Genomic DNA, 16630 nt, shown 5'->3' with positions numbered 1-16630 from the left:
AGGTGCCAACAAAACTGAAGTAGCCCATTTTCAGAGAGTTCAGAACTCGGCTGCAAGGACCCTGGTTGGTCTTCCCCCGAGATGCTCTGCCAGAACTACGATTAAAAAAATTGCACTGGCTCCCAGTGGAATCTCGTATTAAATTTAAGGCACTTTGTCTGGCATTCAAAATTCTCAAGCTTCAGAGCCCGGCCATTTTGCGCCCTCTTTTGGCTCCTTATGTCCCGCAACGCAATCTACGCTCCCTTGGTCAGCACCTTGCAATTGTCCCTAAAAGCAAGCTCTGCCGTATGGGTGGACACTCTTTACGGGTGCTGGGAGCCAGGCTCTGGAATTCCCTTCCGGTTGTCATCCGCAGTATTGGGAATCTGCTTGCTTTTCGTAAAGCTGTGAAGACCTTCCTGTTCTCCTCTTCTTAGGGCTTCGTGCCCTGTTTGGCCCGCTCCATCTATACCACCTTTATTGATCGCTAGCGCCGGGACGCCTCTTTGCTGGGGCAGCTGTCGCGCTCATACAAACTAATAGCATAACATAACATAACATTGCCCTACTTGGATAAAGAGTCATGCATTGATGAATTGTGAAACTACATGTGCTGTAGTGTAGGCCTTTAGTTGTGATGTGCCAATTTAGGCACATCACACCTTTTTGGTGCCAACAGATTTCAGGACCTTACTTAATGGTTTTAAAAATATGCCCTTTCCCCTCACAATTGCATATAGAGTGCTTCCATTTTGGTCTTCCTGCTGATTAGGTGAGCACAGATGTCCCTCCCTTGCAACTAGATAGGGGAGTTAAGAGACATGCTTGGTTTAATTCTTTGTGAGCCATTTCTTATTCATGATCTAAACAGACAATGTTTTCCATTAGATTTTTAATTTAACTGCAAAGACATACAAAATGTAAATCTCTGCTCTGGGAACATTCAGATAAGATAGGGTTTGTGTGCAGCAAAATATTCTCAGCAATAAATCGGTCTGACATAACAATTCAGTAATGGGATAAATAACCACCGTCAATGTTCTTCATTGTGGATACATTACCATAAACAAGCATGCATTTCCCAGCAGATGCAGCATATTCTAGTAGGGTTACATCCCAAAATTTCCTCAAGGTTATCCCCCCAACCGATTTGACAAGTCAGGCGACTCAATTGCTTGATCACCAGTGACCGCCTATGTGCAGCCAGGAAGACCAAATCCCAACACTCAAAAGTTGCACCTGAGTCTTCTTGACTTCAAAGATTCGCTAGGGTGCAGTTTGGTTGCACAAGACGGACACTAGTCTTCGCCAAAGGGAACCACTGTGACCGAAGAGCAGTAGACCAGTGGCAACTCCAGTTTTGCTAGACCAGGAATTTAATTGACATCGACTCCTGTGGCCAAAGTCGCCCTAACTGGACTATGGACCGAGGCAAGTCCCCCAGCAAGCCCCTCAACCCCACCCCGTTGACCACACAGCATCTTCAGTATACTATATATCTTGCATCATGACCACTCCGTGAAAGTCTATGGCGGTTTCCCCATTGATCCTGGAACAAAGATTGAAACTGCTTTTGTGACAAGGTGCAGTTGGTCACCCATTGAAGGCTGGAGTAGCTGAACACAACTCTTTAAAAGTTTTACAAAGTTTCTTACCTTTACGTTTACCCATGATTGTTAGAAGTTTGCAGTGATTTACGATTTACTTAAAAATCTAAATCTCTGGAACCTTCTGGTGTATTTTGTTCATTATGGTGTAAAAAAATTCATACAAATAAGATCAATTTGTATAAATTGGTGTCGGGTTTCTGTTATATTTCATTGTTTTGATACTACTAAATGCTTTACACTTGATTCTTTGTTTGTCTTGCTGCTCTAAGCCACTGCTAGCCGGGGTTGAGCTAAAGAGTTCACAGATGAGCCTGAATGGACACAAGATGGTATTGTGAGTGTAATGCACGGTGAAGTCTCGCCACCACACCATATAATACACCACATTCCCTCACAACCCATAATTACAAATCTTAAGTAGCACTTAAATGGTTTTATATAGGTCTCTCTTCGGAACATTTAAAACCTTCAAACAAGTCCACAGTTAATAGCACACCTTTTCTGAACCTCTTTATTTTGCTTGGCAGCTGGCATCAACTTCTCTGTTCCCCTGTCATTAAGCAAGGAATCACCAATGTTGTCATTTTCCTATGTGATTTACTTATCTCCATATACTCCCTTCTTTGTAGAGAGCTTTTTTTGTCCTTGCATGTTGTGGATCTCTTGGGCTTACAAAGGCTGTTCCCACTCTTGAATCTGACCAAGAGAACTAGGCATTGGCTTTAGGAGCTGCACCTTCGACCCATTGCCTGAGTGACACTTCTCTCCTCTGAGATCTCACCCTTCTCTGTGGGATTGCAAAGTTAGGGAGAGTCGCTTTGTGCTGTTTTCTCTTTTTTTATTGATCACAGGTAGTTATTAGTGTATTTATGACACTAGGCCTCTCTTTCCATACATTCCTGTGTAGTTAATACTCCCCTCGGGCCTTCCTTCCTTTGGCTGCAAGAGTAACAGGCTCTTCTGGTTTAGCCCCACCTAGAGCTTGTTTCTTCAGCCCCCAGCTTTATCACACCTTGAATGGAGCCCCAAAGACAACCAGTGGGGGTGCCTTGTACACCGCGCACAAACTTGCCACACTCCTGTGAGGCTTTGGCGGCTGGCGGCTACAATCTGGCATAATCTGAATGCTGTCATTTTAAGTCTAGAATTGTCACCCAATGTTGCTGTTAGCAGTGCCAATCGCGACCGCACATGATTCCAAGATAGTGGCCTGGCGAGACTAATGGCTGGGCCGCACTGCAAACACAGGCCAGCTGGGGTGTGAAGCTTTCATCCTGGGGCTCCATTGTCTGACACGAGCACTGTGCTTAGGGAGCTGCCCGCTGAGACTGAGAGGGGGGCAGATCCCTCGCAGAACAGTCTCCGGAGCTGCCCCCAAAAGAGGAATCTACAAGCCTTTGGGGAGACTAGTGGTGTCAGACGTTCTGGCAGTGGGTTGAAGTGTTTTGGGTGTTGGGCTGCGAGCACCTGTGTGAGTACCACTGGGCAACCTGGAAGACGAGACGGAGGAGGAGGTAATGTCCGGGCCTGCTACATCTTACACCTTGCAGTGGGCTTTGATAGAGCGAAAGGACTGCCCACAATACATGCGCTAAATTTACTCTACGCCTTGGGAAATACATCTACTGGGACCTTGCTCATGCCCTCATCCCCTGTGCCTCCGGTACTTCACGCAGGTTGTTCATGGGGTGATGCAGACCTGCAGCCGAGCCAGGAGACTATAACGTGAGCTCCCACTCCGCCAGCAGCCTGCAACTCCATAGAGCACCACCGGGCATGATATTGACAGAAACTATTTGGAGAGGCAGAGGAGAGAGACTTTGCTCCACGGTGTGCCATGTTCATCCACTGATCCATAAGTCAGTGCACCCCCTCAATTACGCTGGAGCAAAGCGGAGTCGTTCGTAAAAGAGCAAAATAGACACCAAAGAAACCATGCTCCAATTTGAGGCCTGGATGAGTGCTTGCGCCGGATTGACAGTCGTCTGGAGCGAGATACAGTGCTGGAGAAAGCAGAGAGTAGGACATAAGGGCTATCCTTCGGACAGTGCAAAGCAGCGTAATGTCTATGGAAGCAAAGATGTACACCCAAGACACCTGCATGAACACCATATCCTACAAACATGACATCAGACTACAGGAGGGAGAACCTAGTATATCTAATAGACTAAGTAGCATCAAAGGGCGAATCGCTTCTCATATGGAAAAAGTGCGAAAATATTTTACCACAAAAAATGAAGATCTTGAAGGGCACTCCCCCAAAAACAGTTTACGAATAGTGGGAGTGCCAGAATTTTCAAGTATGGGCAGACTGGCAGAATATGTTGAATGCATTCTAGTAACTCTTTGGTGCTGATGCTTTCTCCCGCATTTTGATTGTAGCGAGAGCTCCCTAATAAACAGCCGTCAAGGGCACCAGCTAGACCAGTCAGTGCTTGCCTCTTAAATTTTAGGGACTGAAATGAGGCCCTCTCTCTGCCTGGCTCGATAAAAGTCCTCTTTGTCCTTCGATGGAAATTCTATCTCGTTTTTTCCAGATTTTACCATTGCAGTACAAGAAGCAAGGCCATGTTTATCACTGCTAAACAAAAGACAGCCAGTGCACTAGAACTTCACTGGACTGCAAGGCGCAGCCTTATCTCTGCTACCGCCTGCCCTTGTCCATATCTCTACTCCATTTCTGGAACCAACTAAATGCACACTTGATATAATTTTCACACCTCGAGGGATGTACAGGAGTGCAGTGTTTTTCTTGCTCCACCTGCAAGCAGTCCTGCTTTGGAATGGGGTCTTGCAATGCACCCTGCCATTTCCTCTTCATTATCCTGCCCACTCTTTACCATCCTCTGGTTGTTGTCTGCTGCTGGGGCTTTTGGCATAGGCGACTATGTGACTGAATTTCCACAAGGCAGTGTTTTTGGTAGACCTGGGTGTAGGCAGTATCGAGTGCCTGTTTGTGATTTTCTTGTACATAGTAGTCCTACATTCCAGTTCCTCATGTTTTCTGATGAATAATATCTGTTGGGGGGATGAGACTGAGGAAGGAAGCTTGAGCTTGGTGAGGCAAAACCACTGCAAAAATGTCTCATAACTCCAAGTCCAACTTGCATTACGAATATCTCACATGTATGAGTAGAATGACAAGATCAGGGAACCGATTCAAAAGCTGCTCTAGTGAATAGCACTGTTGTACACTTGGATCTATGCGTATCCTCTATAAGCATGATTGCTCACTGTGGTGGGTGTAGACAACCTACAATACTTAGACCCAAGGTTGCCACATAATGTGTATGACCCCACCAGTCAATCTGCCTACTTTGCCAGCAGCAATGAATTGACTTTACATTGTAGGCCCATCCTTACAATGGTAAAAGTATACCAAGAAGTTCTGAAATGCAAAGTGATTCTGGATAAACAGCCTAGGCTGGTTAAACATGTCCTGGGAATATTGAGTGCCTTGGAAGTACAGACCTGGGGATTTTGAGTTAAATTCAAATTTAAGGCATGCAGACTGTGTTGCAAAAATGACCCTTTAATTACATATGACTGGCATTTTCCTTTTGTGCCTGTTGAGCCAACTCTCACACACAGCTTTGTTTTTTCTCCTAGTGGTCAAAGTGCCGCAGAAGACCCTGCTAATGGATGCACTGAAGGAAGAGTCTGAGATCGTGTATGACTTTTGCATGTGCAATCCCCCTTTTTTTGCCAACCAGCTAGAAGCCAAGGTAGTGTACTCTATAGGTCTGGTGGCTCAGTGGACTAAGCACCCAATCCAGAGTTCTGTCTGACCTGTTGATCACAGTTTGGAATCCTGTCAAGTCATCTCAGTCTTTTGTCCCTCCAAAGGTGATAAAATGAGTACCGTTGAGTTGGGTGACAGAAAGCATCTTTTGTTTCAAGAGACCAGAACAGATAAACATATGCTTTACACGTTCTATTACTTCAGTCTTCAACGTTTATATTTTATTATTATTTTGCTAATGAACATTGCTGGTTTCAGAATAAAAAAAGCATTTTTGCATGTTTAATACCATGGTAAACAATTATTTGTACACATTCTCTTTGGTGGAACAACTAAAGTTATCCTCACCATTAAGCTGTGATGGAACCATAGTTCAGTACTGCCATTGTACGATTCAAGTTTCTTCGGACTGAAATCACCCGGTCATATCTGCCCACTAGGATACACAGATATATTGCTGAACTTAGGGCATAAAAAATGTGTCCCATGCAGTGGGCATATATCCTTTATTCCTCCACACCCTAGTCATCTGAGCCGAAGAAGTTGTGCGCGTTGTGCTTGAGACTAAGGAATTCAGCATATTCCTTTGTTTATGGTAGTGTTCTTTGCATGTTCTCTTCAGTTGGTTCATGTAAAGGACAACCACATCACACCATAGCAGACCCCTAGAGCCAGAGTCCACTGCACTAGCATTGAGCCCAATGCATTGGACTTTCATTGGGCCTAAAGCACAGCCATCTATGAACTATTAAAACACAGGAAATGTAACTATAGCTCGCATATCACTTCTTTTACATTATCACTGAGACTTTCCCTTTTCCTTCTAGTATAATAGCATTTTGTTTAAAGAACTTAATTTATAAATGTATATAATATCTTGTTTCCTGGACAGGGGAAAAACTCCAGAAATCCACGTAGACCTCCTCCAAGTTCTGTTAACACTGGAGGCATTACGGAGATCATGGCTGAAGGCGGAGAACTGGAGTTTGTGAAGAGAATCATCCACGACAGTCTGCAGCTCAAGAGAAGATTGCGGTAAGTGATGACAAGAACAAGGTTTTTGGGGTAGAATTCAGGATTTCCAACCATGGCTCAGCTTTTAAGGGTTTACCCCAGTAGCCCAGAGCTTGATCAACACAGTTTCAAATATAAAGTCTTAAGATGTTGTGGACGTGGGTGAAGGGACGACCGTGACACCAGCTGTAGGGTTTAACGATGGTTTTATTTTTAAGGATCTTAAGGGTTTGGTAACAAACGTCTTTCTGGTCCTAAATGTCAGTCTCTCCCGTGCAAAGGTACTGGGGTCCGTGGCGCTGGTCTTCTACCGGTTTCCTTCCCCGGAATATGGATCTTCGCTCCAGGCACCGAGGGGCTTGCCACATGTAAGAGAAAGACCAACAAGACGGAAGGCCGTTAGGACACAGTCCTCTATTAGGGTTGCACCCAGGGGCCCAGGGAGTGTGAGGTGTACACCCGGTGACACTCTATAATAATTGCAGAGCTCCGTGTAAGAGAGGTGGGATTGAGAAGGTAAAAAGTGGGGGGTTTGGAGGGTAGGAGTAGAATAGGGGAGTGGAACGGGTCAATGAAACGGGAACAAAAGGTATACTGACGCTCTATGCACTAGCATTACGTTTGCCCACCCAGGCCGCCCAACGCCGCCGTACCTGTGACAGCCACACTCCTCCCTCGGGAGTGTGGCACGGCGGTCCGCAGGGTCGTTGGCCTCCTGGCTCGCCTCGTGACTCGGTTCCTCCTTCGGCTCCTCTGAAGTCTTCAGCTCCGTTTCCTCGGTCTCCGTCTTCGGCTGTTCTGCTCTCCGTCTCTCCAGCTCCCTCCTTCCTTTCCGCGGTGTTTCCACACCCGGTATACAGGATTTCCTCCTTTTTGACCAATGTGGTCACAGTGACGTCGTGTAGAGCCGGGGCCTCGTCCGTGGATGTTGACGCCCACTTAAAGGGCTCCTCGGACTCGCTGGCAGTCTCGTTTCCGCGCTCCCACTCGTTATTCTGTGGAGAAGCCGGAAACGACAAGTCAGTAGGGTTCGGGCTCCACCATTCCCGAAGGGTAGGTTCTCAGATTTTACAGATGTTTATGTCCCTAACAATCCATCCTCCTAGCTGTTTCCAGTTTACTGGTTCTAATGGATATTTTTCCCCATAGATTCCTTACCTTTGGAATTCTCCTCTCTAGTCTTCTGATTGATCCAGAAACTTCGCCCCAGCAGTGGCTGCCCAGTTCTTCCTGGTGGTGCCTTAGAGCTTTAGCAGCGACTCCATCTCTGGATGTGACATCACCGAAGGATATTGGGCAAGATCTGGCACACTGTGTTTTTGTAAATTCATCAGCATTCAGACAGAGATTAGATCAGCTATCTTTGCAAAATTCCTCATACTAGTAGTAAATAATCAAAAAACATTTCTCTGGGATCTGAATGTCGTGCCTGTGATTGGAGCAGGAGCACAATGCTGATTTGAGCGTCATTCGTGCACCTAAAGGCCATCAGGGAGAAGGACCGTATTATACTAAGCTATTTTTGGTTAAGACCTGTACGGAGATGCCAAAGCACTCGCCGTCTCCGAAAACTAATTTAGCCTCCAGGAATCTTCATCTTAAGAGATCTTCCCACAAAAAAATAAAAAAAAGCATCATATAAAGGAAAAGTCCTCTTTTTCCTCGAGGAAATAGTTACTCTCCAGGGACTGTTAGAAGACTTGACACCGTTCTCAGACTCTGGACTCTCCCTCATTGTCCGATAAGACCTTGGTGTCGAAAAAGATGAGGCCAGAGTTTACTGGCCCTCTGGCTGACCCCAATGCAGGTCGGTGACTTTCAGCTTGCAATGCTGGATATATTCAGGTATTGTCCACCTTCTTCTTTGCTACATCCCAAGGGCGAAAACACTTTTGTGCTTTGGGCTTCATGACTCAGCCCCCAACACTTCTTGATGTCACATTTCTACATGCTCTGGCGCCTGAGACAAACATCAACCTAGCTACGGAGTTTCCCCCAGACCTTCAGGCATTCCTTTGGCGCCAATGCTGTCCCTGGAGCGGACTTAGGTGCTTACCAAGATTTCAAGACACAATTATCGATATGGCAACAGAGAAGGTCTTGTCTAATTTGAACCACATATCCTGCAAAGAGCCCTTCATCAGGGTCAGAGGTTCAGCTGTTTGGAAGACATTTTTTACTCTGATTCAGATGTCTTAGCCATGGAAAGTAAAGGCTACGGATGCATAGGCTATGCAGACACAGAAGCGGCAAATCTCCTTCCAGTTTATAATACAGATGCTGACATAGATCTTGATTTATAAAATGTCAGTGGCTTGGATATGTCACTAGGAAGTAATATGCCCGACCCCACTGGGCCCACCTCAGAGGAGATCTCATTATTTATGACTGCCAGTGGAAGGTTTAAAAAAGCCATAAAGGTGACATGCCCTTCAATGAAGTAAAGTCGGACATTCTTACAGATTTTGAAGTCCTCCACAGCAATAGCAGAGCCATTTCCTCCTTTCAATGACCATAACAGGTTGGACTGTGAGAATCCCATTTCTTGCCTATCAGTCCACAAAGTGCCAGATGCCATAGACCTGCTCCGGATGATACTCTCATTGTGTTTTCTCACCCTTTACCAGAGAGTCTGTCTGTTCAGACTTCGCTGCCTAAGCGGAATCACCATGCCTTTTCAATAGCACCCCTGAACAGGGAATCCAAGAAACTTGACTCCTTAGGTCAAAACATTTTTCCTCTGACAGTTTGGCCCTCCACACTGCTAATGACACATGCCTCTTTTGCTGATACGTACGTGCTTGTGGGAGTTGGAAAAAACGTACAGTTGTCAGCCTGCCGGATCATATGTCAAAAATATGTTCTGACTCGGAAAGTGATGGTCTAAAATGTGTCTAAACAGATCATGATGTTGTGGCCTTCACTCTGCGGACATCTTTGCATGATATATTGGTGCAGCTGACAATCTGTATCAACTTGCCTGGATGCGTTCCACTAGCATCTCTGAAGATGCCCATTTTTTCGCGTCTGGACATGCCTTCTCATGGCAAGTTGATTTTAGAAGAGAAGGTATAAAATGGCCTACGAGGGAGACCAGAGGAATCCCTTACAGACCTTCTGACGGGGGACGCCAAATATCGTCAGAGCAAAGTAGTAGGGAAGAAGAACTTCAGGTGAACACCGGTTCGGCGTTGTGGGGAGATCAAAGGTAAAGGAGCGGCACACATGAGGAGGTGGAGCAAGAAACGGAGGTTGGCACCGCCTGGGACGAGGACTGTAGAGGAGGGCAACTTATCCTCAGTCGCTGCTGAGGAAGAAGAAGACAGGGACGTAGAAGGCTGGCAAAATTACACCAGTATACAACGCGAGCAGCCCCTAGACGCCACTGCTCTGAGTTTAAGCCGTGGCCACAGGAAAGTTGCACTTTTGTGTTGGTGGTGGGGCTTATCGACCGAAAGGAACCTTTTCAAGGATAAAAGAAAGGGAGAAGGGTGTTCAGAGAAAGGAAAACACTCACTCACATTTCCGCTTTTTTTGTTGCACGAACCGTGGGTGTTGGTGACGATCCTAACGAAAGAGAAAAGAGTCAACTAGTCTATCACTTTGTTTCAAGGCATTCCTCTGGGATAGTCCTGAACATCAGACCTTGGACGGGATGTAGTCAAAGTCAGACAGTACTGCTGGGCAACTGAGTAGTCAGTCTCAGTCTAAGTACTCTTATATTGAAGACCTCCTGTAGAGTGTAATAGCCTGGTTCCTTCTGAAATGCTCCATTTTTTTTAGTACTATTCACAATAAAACTTCCTATAAACCCATCAAAGGACTTCTAGTCATCCTTACTCTCTATACCGAAGGGGGATTCCTTCCAGTAACATTTTAAGTACAGCATGTCTGTGGCGGACTCTTTGAGCCTAGCCTCCCCAGCATTACTGTAGATTTTGTGGCTATTCCAGAACAGTACAGTCGTTGTGGAGGCAACTATATCAACTCATCCAAATATCACAGCAGCTTTACCACTCCTTTTGGGCCACGAGTGATCTACAGTATAACATCAACAGCTGCAGTAGGAGATCCAGTTCTCACCATCCTCTGAGGACTCTGCCATTTCTAAACCTTTATAACTACCCTGTCAGAGCACCATTTTCCGATGGGAGGAAATCTCTCATTTTGTCGCAAATTGGGATGCAATCATGACGGATAGTAGGTCTAGTTAATCCTCCGTGGCTATGCCCTTTCCTTCCTCTGCTTCACTTCACAATATCCTCCTTCCTTCAGAATGTGCTTTTCAATACATAATTCAATCCTAGAGGCAGACGTATTTCCTTTTTTTGCCATAGACTTGGTGTCTCTGGATAAGAGGGGCAAGGCATTCTACACTCTCTATTTCTTGATGGAAGAAGGGCTGATGTTGTTTAGATCTCCACCTCCTGAACGTGTTCATCCGACAGGGTTTGTCCATGAGTCAGGTCCTGGTGCCTTGTAACTAAGGAGACTTGATGGCGTCCTTGGACCTCATGGAGGCCGCCTTCTTCACCTTCCAATTCTCCTACTTCTCAGGTGCTACTTGAGGTTCACAGTAGTATCCCAGCACTACCAGTGTGCAGTCCTACCATTTGTATGAAGGTGCTGGTAGTTAATGGCAACTTTACTATGACAGTGGTCCATATATTCCCATACTTGGATGACTAGCTGGTGAAAGCAGAATCCCCACTGCTGGTCAAGCAGAATCTATAGCGGACAATGACTCCATTAAAACCTGGGTTCTGCCATCAACTTTCCGAAATCCTGTCGCTCTCCCACTCAGTTTAAAGGTTTTAGGGCATAGACAAAGGTGGCAATTGCCCAGGGCCCCCATCCTTCACTTTCACACTCTCTATACCTCACCACAGTCGATTTCTGTATCTCAGTCTTTAAAGTATTATTCGATGTGGTGGGGGAGCGATCATTGACCTTGCTGGTAGGTCGCTCCCCCACCACACAGCTCCGCCTTGTGTGCTCTGAGGCTGCCGCTGCTATATTGCCTGCATTTTTGTCTGTGCCCGTGTTGCTTGCCTTCTGTTTCCCCCTCGCTGCCGCTGATTTGTGCCCATTTTTGCCTTCTGTTTCCCCCTTGCTGCCCCTGATTTGTGCCCGTTTTTTGCCTTGTGCCTGTTTTTGCCTTCTGTTTCCCCCTCGTTGCCCCTGATTGTGCCCGGTTGCCCTCAGGTGCCCTCACCTTTCCCGCCGCTGCGTCCCCGCCCCCTCACTGCCCATTCGCTGTCCCTGCCTCCCGCCTCCCAGCTGCTCCTCTCTCCCACATCCCCATATATGGCGACCGCAGCGCGGTGAGGAGAGCGACTCTTGACCTTGCTGATAGGCCGCTCACCCACCACACAGCTCTGCCTTGTGTGCCCTGACGCTGCAGCTGCTGTAGAGGTCGAGGCCCTCCCCCGCGCCTCATCCCTGGTGGCCAGTGGTAGACCTTAGGTTTTGTATGTCTGTCGCTGTCTGTTCCCTGTATTGCCTGCATTTTTGTCTGTGCCCGTGTTGCTTGCCTTCTGTTTCCCCCTCGCTGGCCCAGATTTGGGCCCGTTTTTTGCCTTCTGCTTCCCCCTCGCTGCCCCTGATTGAGCCCGGTTGCCCTCAGGTGCCCTCACTACTCCCAATCCTGCCGCTGCGTCCCCGCCCATTCGCTGTCCCTGCTTCCTGCCTCCCAGCTGCTCCTACCTCCCACATCCCCATATATGGTGCCCACTGCCCGGCCGCGCCGGTGTCACGCTGAAGGTGCGCCTAAGGCAAGCCCGTCTGCCGCGGTCCGTGCCTGGACAGCCCCCAGCGCCAGAACCCCTGGTCCCCGCACCCGCCACGATGACCACCACCGCTACGATGCCAGCCCACTCCACGCTCTCAGCCCCGGACGGACCCACACCTGCTTCGAGGCCGCCCGAAACGCACACATGGTCCCTTCACCTGTCAAAACTGCAGCTACACGAGCCTCAGGGCCGCCAAACATCTTGCCAAGAAAGACCTCAACCACCTCCGATGCATCCTACTGAACACCCGCTCCGCACACAAACACACCTGCTCGACACATCATCCCTGGACATCGCGTTCCTGACAGAGACCTGGATGAACGGCTCCTCCGCACCAAACATTGCCATAGCCGTCCCAGATGGCTACAAGCTCACCCGCAGAGACCACACCAACGGAGTCGGAGGAAGAATCGCCATTGTCCACAAGAACAGCTTCAGGGTCTCGACCAGCACCGACGACACGCTCAGCACCGCCGAACACATGCATTTCCAGATCCACACAGACCCCAACTCCTCCCTCACAGGCACCCTCGTCTACAGACCCCCGGACCCTGACCCCAGTTCAGCCACTCCATCGCCGACTTCATCGGCACGCACGCCCTGACCTCCACCGATAACATCCTCCACGGAGATCTGAACTTTTACCTGGAGAACAACAACGACAGCAACTCGACAACCCTGATTGATAACCTTGTCTGCCTCGGACTGACACAACTCGTCACAACGCCTACCCACTCCGCAGGCCACACGCTTGACCCCATCTTCTCCGCAAGCCCCCACGTCTCCTTCAGCCACACCACTGAACTCCTCTGGACCGACCACCGCTGCATCCACTTCTCCTTCCAGAAACCCACCACACACCACCGCGCCCAACAAATCCCTCGCCGCTAATGGAGAAAAATCAATGCAGATCAACTACATGCAACACTCGCTCTCAGCCCACCCACCGAACCCTCCAACATCGACAACGCTGCCCACAACCTCAGGCTCTGGATCGACGACTGCGCCAACATCCTCGCCTCTCTGAAGAAACCAGTCCCCCCACAGAAACACCAGCAAGAGGGCCAGCTGGTACACCCCAGAACTCCTAGCCTCCAAGCGAGCCTGACGGAAACTAGAGAAGAAATGGCACAGCGAACAGGCTCCGGACAGCCACGCAGCCCACAGGGACGCCACCTGCAACCATCATCACCTCATCAGGACTTCCAAGGGGACCTCCTTCAAAGACCGCCTCGACAACAACAGTGCACAACAGCAAGGAGCTCTTAAACATCGTGAAGGAACTCTCCAACCCCAGCTCCAACACCAGCGATATCCCGCTATCGCAAGCCCTATGCGACTCCCTCGCAACTTTCTTCCAGTGCAAGATAGCAGACACCCATGACAGTTTCAACAGCCAGACAGCCCCAACAGACAGCAACACAACAGACTCAACGCACACCATTGACCACGACTCCCTGCTAGCCTGGACCAGCGTGAGCACCGATGACATCATCAAGACCATGAGCACAATCCACTCCGGCTCCCCGTCAGACCCATTCCTGCACCACTTCTTCAACAAAGCCAGCAGCTCCATCGCACCCCACCTGCGCAACGCCATCAATCCCTCCCTCGAGACTGCGACCTTCCCAGAGAGCTGGAAACACGCCGAGATCAACGCCCTACTCAAAAAAACAAAGGCAGACCCTAGAGACCTCAAGAACTTCTGCCCATCTCGCTGCTCCCGTTCCCGTCCAAGGTCATCGAGAAGATCATCAACAGACAGCTAACCCGATACCTCTAAGAAAACAGAATCCTGGACTCCTCCCAGTCAGGGTTTTGCAGCAAAGACCGCCCTCATCGCCGCCACGGATGACATCAGGACACTGCTGGACAACAGTGAGACCGCAGCCCTCATGTTCCTGGACCTCTCCGCCGCCTTCGACACCGTCTGCCACCGCACACTATGCGCACGCCGTTGGGATCCGAGATAAAGCCCTGGAATGGACCACCTCCTTACTCTCCGGCAGAACCCAGAGCGCCTGCCTCCCCCATTCGGATCCGAAGCCTCCGGGATCGTCTGCGGCATACCCCAAGGTTCCTCCCTCAGCCCGACACTGTTCAACATCTACATGGCTCTGCTCGCACACGTCGCCCAACAGCACGACCTCAACATAATCTCCTACGCCGACGACACTCAACTGATCCTGTCCCTCACCAAGGACCCCATCACTGCCAAAGCCAACCTCCACGAAGGAATGAAGGCCGTCACAGAGTGGATGGAGACCAGCCGACTGAAGCTGAACACGGACAAAATGGAGGTCCTCATCCTCGGCTCCAAAACCTCAGCCTAGGATGACTCCTGGTGGCCGATGGCACTGGGGGCAGCCACAACACCCACCGACCACGCGTGCAACCTGGGAATCATCCTCAACTCAACGCTCTCCATGACCAAGCAAGTCAACGCCGTCTCCTCCTCCTGCTTCAACACCCTCCGCATGCTCCGCAAGATCTACTTTTGGATCCCGACAGATACAAGAACAGTCACCCAGGCTCTACTATGGAAACAGCCTCTACGCGGGAGCCCCGACCAAGTTCATCAAACGACTGCAACGCATCCAAAACACCTCGGCACGACTAATCCTCGACGTACCACGCCACGGCCACATCACCCCCCAACTGAGAAACCTGCACTGGCTGCCCGTCAACAAGAGGATATCCTTCAAGCTCCAGATCCACGCACACAAGGTACTCCACAAGACCGGCCCAGCCTACCTCAACAAACGACTTTCCTTCTACATCCCCAACCGCCAGCTCCGCTCCGCCGACCTCGCACTCGCCACTGTCTCGCGCATCCGAAGAACAACCACCTGCCGGAGGTCCTTCTCCCACCTCGCCGCCAAGACCTGGAACACCCTCCCACTGAGCCTACGACAGACCCAAGACCTGCTGGCCTTCAGGAGGCTACTCAAGACCTGGCTGTTCGATCAGTAGCGGCCCCCCTCCCCCAAGCCCCTTGAGACCCTCACGGGTATTAAGTGTGCTCTACAAATGCTTGATTGATTTATATTTATTTGGCATCATGGAAATTGAATTAGCCGAAGATGGGTAATAAACTGCAAAGTTATTTCAATTAGAGGCCCCTAAAGTATGTTTTGCACTGGGGCACCCAGAATTCTTAAGATGACACTGGATTGACTTATATCAGGAGGTGCTTAACACTACCCACATCAAGGCCTTTGCCTCCCCTTCAGAGTATTGCAAATATTTTGTTAATGTTTCCCAGCTCTGCAAGGTCTCATGGATCCTGTTGTTGCCCCAAGCCAGATGACAGATGAGACCCTTCCAGCGGTCTCTGAGTTAGCAATAGCCTCGCCCCTGTAAAAGCCTCTCAACTCAGGCACATATGTATAGTCTGTGCACCCATATCTTTACTGGTAGATGGACCCCTCCAACCCAGGGCTGCCAATTCAACCCTGTCATGTTGAGGCCACAAAGGTCGCAAACAACTCTTTGATGAGCTGCTGTCCTCTGCAGCAGGACAAAATAGGTCTTTGGTTCATGTCAGAGCAGCATCTGCACAGAAACGTACTCAAGGTGCACTTAGTCTGTTTTGAGGCGACTTTCACCAGTTTGGGATTCCATTCATAGATTTGTTCACCATGGTCAAGAACAGGAAGCGTCTTCACTATTGTTCCATATACTGCCATCCAAATGGTTTTCGTGGGGGATGCCTTCAAGTTCATTGGGTCTCAGGTCTGCTGTTAGCATTCCTGCCAGTCATGCTTTTGTCTGAAGGCCTGTGAAAGGTGCAGATGATTGGGCATTGTTAATTCTGATGGACTCAGACTGGGCAAGGAAAATCTGGTGCACCGATCTGTTAGCACTCTGTATTCATCAACCTCTTGCTCTCCTGCTCAGAGTTAGCTTACTTTTTCAGCAGAGTTGTCTGGGACCCCACACAATCTTAAGACGCTTTGGCGCCAATCCTGGAGGTTTAAGTAAAGCCAGTTAATCTGCCTATCCAGGTCACAATTTCCATCAGTCACCAAACCTGTCACCAAAACTACTGAGGCCGTGTTTATTCAGTGTTATTAGTATGAAGGCGTCAACATCTTTAAAACTTGCAATTTGCATTGCCCCTTGCACTGTAGGGTCTTGGGGTAGTCAGATAAGCGCTATCTGTCGGCCCTTTCTGCTTTCATATGCTCAAGGTTCAGTGTTCAGATCACTATAATGGTGTGCTTGCTAAATGTTTTCCTTTAACTGTTGCCATATCAAGTCCTTGCTGGGCTAAAGAAGGGGGAAATTACAATGTCCGCAAACTGTAGCTGTAAAGGCTGATTGTTGAGGGAGGAACACAAGGCAAAAAAAAAAATCACAGAGTACCACATAAACATGTTTGGTGGAGGGACATCATGTGCTCATCCCAAACGAACAGCCTGATCGGATGACATATACTCTTAGCCAGAAGTTCTGGGTACCCCACACTTCTCACTCAGTACACATCC

The 16630-nt window shown here is 48.8% G+C and overlaps 1 protein-coding gene across 2 annotated transcripts in view; it reads left to right on the top strand.

The window, feature by feature from the left end:
• METTL16 (methyltransferase 16, RNA N6-adenosine) overlaps positions 1-16630 on the top strand; it is a 499291-nt gene that overhangs the window by 228248 nt on the left and 254413 nt on the right. For both annotated transcript variants that reach the window (XM_086954516.1, XM_086954515.1), the window contains exons 5-6: positions 5202-5317; positions 6227-6369. In XM_086954516.1, coding sequence (XP_086810642.1) covers positions 5202-5317; positions 6227-6369 — 259 coding nt within the window. The remainder of the gene's footprint in view (positions 1-5201; positions 5318-6226; positions 6370-16630) is intronic.

This window comes from Lissotriton vulgaris, chromosome 2_1 (genome assembly GCF_964263255.1).
Source record: "Lissotriton vulgaris chromosome 2_1, aLisVul1.2, whole genome shotgun sequence".
Lineage (NCBI taxonomy): Eukaryota > Metazoa > Chordata > Amphibia > Caudata > Salamandridae > Lissotriton > Lissotriton vulgaris.
The sequence above is the reverse complement of the archived record's forward strand: the minus strand, read 5'-3'. Positions and strand labels throughout refer to the sequence as shown.